The sequence below is a fragment of the Telopea speciosissima genome, chromosome 6, assembly GCF_018873765.1.
Source record: "Telopea speciosissima isolate NSW1024214 ecotype Mountain lineage chromosome 6, Tspe_v1, whole genome shotgun sequence".
Lineage (NCBI taxonomy): Eukaryota > Viridiplantae > Streptophyta > Magnoliopsida > Proteales > Proteaceae > Telopea > Telopea speciosissima.
This window is the reverse complement of record NC_057921.1, coordinates 59271940-59281076: the sequence shown is the minus strand read 5'-3', so window position 1 is coordinate 59281076 and position 9137 is coordinate 59271940. Positions and strand designations below refer to the sequence as shown.

The window sequence follows — 9137 nt, the reverse complement described above, 5'->3', positions numbered from 1 at the left end:
GATTGCTATAGGGATTGAAAGAGCAATAACGTGGCAGGGTTGAGAGAATGAGAGCTAAGATTGAGGAGTTGAGGGAGGGATTGTTAAGGGCTCAATTCCAGATACAGTAAACAAATTGGAAGCAGAATTCAAGGAGGGGATCCTTAAAGCTATTGATTTGACAACATTGATGGAAAAGATTGAAAATCTGAGAGTAGCACTAGCAACACAACTAAATACAGTTGGAGAAGGGAAGATAGGTGCAGATAATGATAGAGAATGATAGAACTCAGGTCTGTTCTCCAGTTTACCCTTATCTGATTCCAATCGTTTCTCAGGACTTCTTGGGATGGTTTCTTTTGAAGGTGCAATACTTTAACTTTAAAGCAATGTATTGTTATTTAAATGAAGAAAAACATTAACAAGCCCTTTTCATGAGTTCTAGCAGATGACAATGCCTTCCACCATGTATCCTCATCCAGAATAATTGATTAATGCACTAATAAAGATGAATTTATTGGCGATTGACTATGAATTTCATTCCAAGAATAGTACACTTCTTACAAATCAGTTGACCTCATGTATGTCCCCAGTTTGCTACATGGATTTAGAGGTTTCACATCACATCTTCTAAGTTTCCTCCCAAAACACAAAGTTGTATCTTTCAGTATCTTAGGTTTGTAATAAAAATTCATCTCCCCCACCCCCCAACTCCTCTGATTGGGGAGATATCATGAACTAAACGACAACATACTCTGAGAGGATGATGTAGCTCCACAAGAGGACAATGGCAACAAGAAGAATGATGGTAATAGGTGTCCATTTCAAGGCAACCACCTGTGTATGAAAACAATTCAAATTAGCATAGAGAAGGAAAAAAATTATTTTTTGCAGTTTCTGCTATTATCTCTTTATTTTATTTTTTTTTTATTGGGGGGAAAAAACGCTGCCTAGCAGCGTCCCCCTGCGTCCTCTCACATGGGGCAGTGAAATGACCACCCCCCCCTTGGATGCCCATGTGCGTGCTCCCATTGGCCCCCACGCTGGCACAGGGTCCATGCAGCCTGGCAGCAAACCCATTCCCTTTTTTACTTATTTCTTTACTTAGGAATAATGCTAAGCAAAGCTTGGTCATGATGTACTATTGCCCATGGTGGACACATGGTCTGAGGACAAGTTAAGCATTTCTCATTCTCTTTAACATGCTAAAATTTGGTTTGCTCAGTTGAATAGCACTGGAGAACAACAATATAAATTGCCAATATACCTACCTCAAGACAAGGAGAACACCATATGGAAGATTCATTACCAGAGCTCAACAACACTTTCTCTAAAATCTCTGACCATACAGGAAATTACATTTTGTTAGATAACCACCTTAAAACTGCAACTTGCATATGAGCAGAACTCTTAAAAAAGAAAATGGAAGCAAAGAAGAAACTCTACCTGAATTTCGTTTATTTTCAATGATCTTGGACAAGTCTTCTGTTATGATATCTAGTTCTTGTCGACGATTGGCATTTAGCTTAGACAGATTTGCTTGCGTTCTTGTGTCTAAATATTGTTTCCTAATATTCCCTATCACAGTATCTGCACACCCATGGTAGAGTACACATAAAAGACAACTATGTTAAAATCTTTATGGCAGGTTCAAGATTCACAATGTCAATATCGACCTCGAATCAGGTTTACGTTGATCTACTGTCACATTATTAAAGCCGCTGTTCGAAACATGCACAACTGCAGCTTGATTTAGACTGTGCTAGTATGCCTGAGGAACCAAATATTAGTGATTTCCAGGGACCACCCATGACCCAACTGCTTACACTAGCTAACACCCACCACAAGTAAACATGGCCAAGGGCTTTTTGCCAAACGCAAAAGCATCAGTGCCACCCACATTTAGCAAGAAGACCCAGATTTTGCTCAACGAAAATGGTAAAAGCCTCGCAGTCTGATCACTTTTCAATCCTCCTATTTTTCATAGCCCGGTCCATTTTTTCCTAATATGGTTTACAAGTTACAAGCAGGATAAACTGGAATGGCATCCAAAAATAAGTAAGATTACCGAATCTAATGAAGCTATAAGGTCTGGTAATCGTCTCTACAGTTCTGGGTTCCACCTTCTCCAACTCTCTCTGTAAATCCTGCAGATACTGAAAAACTAATTTTCTTGGGTACGAGGATTCACACAACGTGCTATAGCAGAATCCATTATCAACCAAAAAGCTTTAGCATCAGCAAAATTAAAGAAAATGCAGTGGATATGGGGAATTAGTATGGAATACAAAAATGTTGGAGTTTACAGTAAAATAGAAAGAGAAAAAAAGGATACTAGAAGCAATGGTGGTCAATGCGAATAGACATCTTTGAAGGTGAGAGGACTCCTCGAGAAATTTCTCTGAGTATGAACTCTCCCTGTTGCTTGTAGAACAGCATATTATCATTCTCTTCATTCACGTAACGAGGGCCTTGGGCAATAGGCAACCCATCACTGACTCTTCCGATTATGGTTAGCTTAACCATTCTACAACAAAGAATGACCAAAGAGCCTCTGTTCCTCTGGTTTATCTTGCAATGCGAGTTCAGAATGTTTGAGACAGGACAAGAGAACAGCTTATAAAGAACGAAACAGAGAAGCAAGTGAGAGAACTTCGTAACCAAGATATCCCTCGAGTCTTAAAAGGGAAAACCATAGGAGGTGGATAAACGATGGAGAAGCCACGGCAGATACTTAAAACTACACGATTTGAAACATTGAATAAAGGGAAATCTTCATTTCCTCTATATCCCTCTTCCATCTGTTTCAGATACTTCAAATCTTTTTCTCTCATTTCTTACTTTTTATTAGGGGAATCTTCATTTCCTGTTATCCTTTGAGGAAAAAGTGTCAGGACTTCCTCGTTCCTCTAATGGGTGGAATTGGGCTCTGGGAATTATTATTGTATTACTCTTCTTGGTGGTTGTACTGTTCAAGATTCAAGCTTATCTACAGCTTAAATGCTTTATTGGCTATGTTTCAGTGAAATGTATATGGCCATAGAGGTGATAAAAAGTAATCAAAATCCCAAAATATCTGCCCCATTTAATTAACTAATCTTGCAAATGATATCTACAATTCTACATATGTAACCCTGTTAGCTACAAAATGTCAATCAAAATCCAAAAATATCTCCCACATTTATCAACTATCCCTGCAAGTGATATCTACATATGTAAGCCTGTTAGCTAAAAAATCCTTGCACCAAAAAAAAAAGGTAAAAAATCCAAAAGATATACCATTTAATTTGCTTTTTTTGGGGAATAAAGTCTTGTTGCTCTTTTTTTTTTTTTTATGAGTTTTTTTTTCTATTTTATACATAAAATGGTATGGTACTCAAGTACAATATATAGTATACCTAATTTTGTGAAGAAAATAAATAATGTTTATACAAAACAGATAAACGCATAAGTTTAATTAAAGTCGAAAGTTTTAGGAAAATTAACTTAAATCTCAATGTGATAATTTCAAGGACAAATATGCACATTTTATCCGTTTCATACACGGGGATGCCTCATATTGCGTAGTATAGTTCAATAATCTCATTTGCATGCTAGCGGTCAAAGTTTCTAAACATTGTGCAGTTTGGTCATTGAAATTGTCATAATAATTACTTAGTTTTTTTTTTTTTTTTATTATTTGGTTTTGTCTTCTATAATGTTGCAATAAATGATTGATAGTTTTTTTTATGTTTTTTGGTAGATATTCTCTGAGCTAATAGTATGGAGAATCCACTAATTAGGGGACTAGTAATAGTTCGTCAATAGGAGGGGCAAGAAATGAGAGAGTGTTAGGAGGAGAGAGATGTAGATTGGAGTGGTTGGTGTAGCTTCCATCGATAACTCATAGATACTTTTCTCGTTTATTGATAGTCAACAATCATTTTTTTTCCTTTGCCTAATAATTACTGCACCAATGCACTAGCCATTTTTCAACCATTGTTTTCCTTGGAGGTTATGGTAATTCTTTTACTGTTGTACTTCGTATAACAGCACTTTTATGATTGTTACTCAACTTCGGCATTTATTTTTAATTTTATGCACGAAATTGTATGGTACTTAAATGGAATATATACCTAATTTTGTGAATAAAATAGATAATGTTCAGCATGTGTCATCCTCTCTCTTCCCCTTTGGAAAAGACCCCCATGCCATCTTGTGTCAAGCCTTGTGATTGGTGTATGTCCAACCTTCTCCCATAATGTTTATACAAAACAGATAAATGCATGAGTTTTCGATAACGTAAAAAATTTTCAGAAAAATTGACTTCAATTTCAATATGCTGATTTCAAGGACCAAGATGCACATGGTAAAAAAAATTACAGATGGAAATATGCATTATATGAAAATCCATTTCATTCACAGGGTGCCTCATATTGCATAGTACGGTTCATGTAATCCCATTGGATACTAGATGCGTTCAAAGTTTCTAACAATGTGCAGTTTGGTCATTGAAACCACCATGTTGAATATTAAGGTTATTTTTTTTATTTGGTTTTGTCTCCTATTATGTTACAAGAAAATGTTTGATAGTCTTTGTTCTTTTAGGTAGATGTTCCATGAGCTAGTAGAATGCCGAACCCAGTAATTGGGGGGACTAGTTATAGTTTGTAAATAGGAGAAGTAGGAGGGGAGAGTGTGTAAGGAAGACAAAGATATAGAGAGGAGTTGGTGGTGTAGCTTCTACCGACAACTCATAGATACCTTTCTCATCGATTTACTGATAATAATAAAATTTTTTTTCCATTTCTTAACATTTAGTTCACCAACACTCAACTTTGGCATTTATTTTTTATTTTATGTACAAAATGGTATGGTACACAAGTGCAATATATACTTTAACTTTGCGGGAAAAAAAATAATTTTTATACAAAACAATGAAATGCAAGTATTAATTAACTGCAGAAGTTTTCAAGAAAACTGACTTCAATCTCAATGTGATAATTTCAAGGACAAAGAAACACATTGTAAAAAAAATACAAATGGAAACATACAACAAATCTCTTTCATACATGAGGATGCCTCATGTTTTTTTTCACTGAAAGTGTAATCACACAAATCACACACCAATCCCAAAAGGTTGACCAACTCTTAGGACTGTAGAAAGGCGGATATACACAACACACACCACACTCACACACCCAATGTGAGATTAAACCCACGCACCCCTTCTTTTTTTGATGAAAGTGTAATCACACAAACCACACACCAATCCCAAAAGGTTAACCGACTTTTAAGACCGTGGAATGGCGGATATATGATGATGCCTCATGTTGTAGGATTAAGCGCTTGCCAATCCCCTAAAAGACTTCTTGTGAGAGAAGGTGCAACTTTAATTTCTTATTGCACACCAGCCAGAGCGCATCGCTCCCTCGCCTGAGCTGGGATCTGGGCAGGGCATTAAAGTTGCACCTTCTCTCCCGAGCTGAGTGGGATCCGGCGAGCATTAAAGTTGCACCTTCTCGCCGCGAGTCGGGATCCGGGGCAGCATTAAAGTTGCACTTTCTCTCGCCCGAGCCAGCGCGCATCGCTCCCCCCCCAAATGCATGCCCAATAACAGAGCACCCATGACACCGGGGAGACTCGAACTCGCGACCACCTACTCTGATACCAATTGTAGGATTAAACGCTTACCAATCCCCCAAAAGACGCCTTGTGAGGGAATGTGCAACTTTAATTCCTTATTGCACACTAGCCAGCGCGCATCGCTCCTTCGTCCGAGCCGAGATCTGGGCAGGGCATTTTGGGTCACTCTCAACACATGTTGCTTAGTACAATTCATATAATCCCATTGGATGCTAGATACGTTAAAAGTTTCTAAAATTGTATAGTTTGGCCACTGAAACCATCATTAAATATTGAAGTTGTTTTTTTATTTGATTTTGTCTCGTATACTGTTACAATAAAAGTCTGGTAGTGCTTATTTTTCTAGGTACATGTTCTTTGAGCTAGCAGTATGGAGAACCCATTAATTAGGGGGACTAGTTATAGTTTGTCAATAGGAAGGGCATGAGGGGAGATAGTGTTAAGAAGACAAAGATATAGAGAGGAGTTATTGGTGTGTAGCTTCCACCACACGCACCCAGGCAGCTCTCTCTTTCTCCATTAAAAAAAAAATGCCAAAGTTGAGAAACGATCATGCAAGTGCCATTATACGAACTAATAGCAATAAAAGAATTGCCATAACTACCGAGCAATGCAATAAATAAACCTTAAACTATCTATGAGTTTTCAGTGGAAGCTACACCAACCATAAAAAGGGAGAGGAATCCTTGAAAGGCAATGTGGCCTCTACAACAATTCGAGACAAATGATAGCATGCACATAAGCATCAACAGGGGGGAATTTCAACTTTTAATGGGGGTAGGGTGGGGCAGTCATTTCATGTCCCTTTGTGATTAGGTGCAGTGGTCACATTGCCTTTCAGGTTTTTTTTCCCCAAATAAAAAAAAATTGTCAAATTTGACAAACAATCCTGCAAGTGCTATTATATGAAGTGATAACAATAAACGAATTACCATAACTACAGAGCAAAAGCAATAAATAAACCATAAACTATCTATGAGTTTTTAGCGGAAGTTGCACCAACTCCTCCTCTCCATATTTATCTCCTCCCGTACTTCCTGTCTTCCTGATGAACCATAACCAGTCTCCCTATTTCTTCTCTTTTTTTGTGTGGGTAAAAGAAGAATTTATTGAGGAAAGCCATGTGTAAAACCAATAGCTTCATTCAAACATAGGTCATGAAGCCACGGAATGGAAAGTAACCATTATGTCTTACACATGATAGACAGGGCCTTCCTAGCCAGGGTATCTGCTACACAATTCAAAACCTGTGGAATACAAGAGAAAGAATAAAAAAAAAAACAAAAAACAAAAAACAAAAAACAAGAAAAAGAAACCTCTACAAAGGAATAAGTTAGCATTTGTACATCTGAAATAATCGCTACAACTTCAATTGGTGTAGTTCAACTTGCATCCAGAATGTACCGAATTACCTCTTCACTGTCTGACTCTACCTTTAGATGTTTGTAGCCCAACTCCACTGCTGCTGATAGGGCATCTCTAATAGCATTTATTGTAACATTATAGAAAATAAAAATCAAATAAAAAATAACCTCACTATTTAATATGTCAGGTTCAATGACCGAACTGCACATTGTTAGAAACTTTAAACGCATATAGCATCCAATGGGATTATATGAACCATCCTACGCAATATGAGCCATCCCTAGATATGAAACAGATTTCATGTATTGCATATTTTCATATGTACCTTTTCACAATATGGGTCTTTATCCTTGAAATTAACACATTAAGATTGAAGTTGATTTTCCTAAAAACATTTAAATTTAATAAAAATAGATGCATTTATCTATTTTGCACAAGACATATTTTTTTTTTTACAAAATTATATATAAAATTGTTACATCGTATAATAGCACTTCTAGGATCTTTATTCAACTTTGGTATTTATTTTTATTCCGAAGAGCTAGTAGACATGGATTTTTTAGCAGCGTCATTGGTCAAACGATCTACTATTGGATTTTTGTTTCACAAAAACATGAGAGAGCTTCCACTTGATAGACGACAAATATGATTGGAGGTAAATCCAATCTTAATAAACAAACCATGGAATAGATTTACCATTCACTGCAATTACCATTGTAGTTGAGGCGCATTCAATGATTCAAAAAAGGTTTTGAATACCTAAGTCTCGGCCAATCCGATACCATATTTTGAAACCTTGCTCCCTAATCTCATCCATCATTTTCAAAAGGGGGAGGGAGAAAAAACAGAAAGTAGCATTTTAACAATTTGAAAACGTTAAAGGAGCTATCGCAAGTTATGTAAAATACCGGGGGCCTTTAGCAATAAAGGACATTGTGTAGCCTCAAGGTTGCCCTACAGGCTACAAAGAAAGGAGCATCCTTCGAGTTTCTTTCGAAACGGTTACGAAAACAGAAACCGCCCTTAAAACTTCAATATCTTTCCAACTAGGGCACATTGATCCTCTTTTAAGTGGACGTTGTCTTCACTGCGTGGAAAGCGAATTTCCCCCCCTTTTTAAAGTTTTTTGTAAACTTTGTTGGTTACATTAATCTCAGATCATCGGTTTCAGCAGCTCGAGTAATTCTTAGGAGTTGAGGCTAGAAATATTTTCACTCGGGCTCGAAAATGGCGTTTTTGGTTCGTGATTTAAGCCTAATTCAGAGATTTTTCAATTCAAGTCCCTCTTGAATCTTAGCTATATCTGACGTGCTGTTGGTGATTTGAGGATTCTTTGCCGGCGATTTGTTTGATATCTGCATCTTCCTCTTTTTTTTTTGATCTGGAAGTGAAAATCTCAGTTAGGTTCGTTCGGTTCTTCCTCTGATGAATACACGAGGCAGGTATCCACCCGGGATCGGCAACGGTCGTGGTGGAAATGTATACTCAAACCCTAACTTTCAAGCTCGAAACCCTCAGCAACAGTACGTGCAGAGGAATATTGTCCAAAATCAGCAGCAGTTTCAGCAACAACAATGGCTTAGACGGAATCCGATGGGAAACGATTCTAGTTATAATGAGGTTGAAAAAGCAGTGCAGTCAGAAGCCGTTGATTCTAGGTACTGTTTTCCGTGTCTTTTTCATTTTATACTTATAACTTGTTTCCTGTTTCTGAAATTCTTATTTATTTTAGTAGCTCCACCTGTTGAAGTAGTTACTTTGGTGACATCCAGATCACTTGCGTCTAGCAAGAGAAGTATAAGCTCAAAATGATTTTTTAGTTGATCTAGAAAGTTACTGTTGGACATGTTTCCACACTTGGTACACAGAGAGACGCAGTTACTTCAACTCTAAGTCTCTAACAAGTTAGTAACTGTAAAACTTATTTACTGTTTTACAGAAGAGAACATTTGTGAACAGAAATAAACGCGATTCCATGAAAAGAAGACTATAACATGAGATATGAACATAGGTAATTGTAATATCGTGTCATACAATAAATCCAATGCATATCAAATTGAGGTAATGAGAATTTCTGCTTTGTAGAAGAAATTGGAAAATCCTAAAAATAAAAGGGTGTTTATAGTTTTTCTTCCATTATAGTTATCTATTTTCACTGAAAAGAAGAA

General features: G+C 37.0%; 2 protein-coding genes and 1 long non-coding RNA gene across 5 annotated transcripts in view; 1 reads left to right on the top strand and 2 right to left on the bottom strand.

Annotated features, from left to right (window-relative positions):
* Positions 1–374: 374 nt before the first annotated feature.
* LOC122664574 overlaps positions 375–9137 on the bottom strand; it is a 12781-nt gene continuing 4018 nt past the window's right edge. Inside the window, exons 2-3 of the long non-coding RNA XR_006333357.1 lie at positions 7928–7930; positions 375–674 (exon numbers count right to left, since the gene is read on the bottom strand). This is a non-coding gene — a long non-coding RNA (uncharacterized LOC122664574). The remainder of the gene's footprint in view (positions 675–7927; positions 7931–9137) is intronic.
* Positions 674–2571, bottom strand: LOC122664573 (25.3 kDa vesicle transport protein). Of its 2 annotated transcripts, none has more exons than XM_043860448.1 (5): positions 2315–2571; positions 2048–2208; positions 1426–1557; positions 1251–1318; positions 674–816 (listed from the first exon to the last, which is right to left on the bottom strand). In XM_043860448.1, exons 1-5 carry the CDS (start codon positions 2503–2505, stop codon positions 718–720), a joined length of 651 nt encoding a protein of 216 aa, XP_043716383.1. In that variant the 5' UTR covers positions 2506–2571; the 3' UTR covers positions 674–717. The 2 variants fall into 2 exon arrangements, with proteins under 2 accessions (XP_043716383.1, XP_043716382.1); XM_043860447.1 differs by having other exon boundaries at positions 1426–1569; positions 2315–2569.
* The window catches only part of LOC122664572 (DEAD-box ATP-dependent RNA helicase 8-like), a 25052-nt gene continuing 23937 nt past the window's right edge, over positions 8023–9137 (top strand). Inside the window, exon 1 of one of the 2 annotated variants that reach the window (XM_043860446.1) lies at positions 8023–8627. In XM_043860446.1, coding sequence (XP_043716381.1) covers positions 8395–8627 — 233 coding nt within the window. In that variant the 5' untranslated portion in view covers positions 8023–8394. The remainder of the gene's footprint in view (positions 8628–9137) is intronic. The other variant, XR_006333356.1, reaches the window with a different exon arrangement.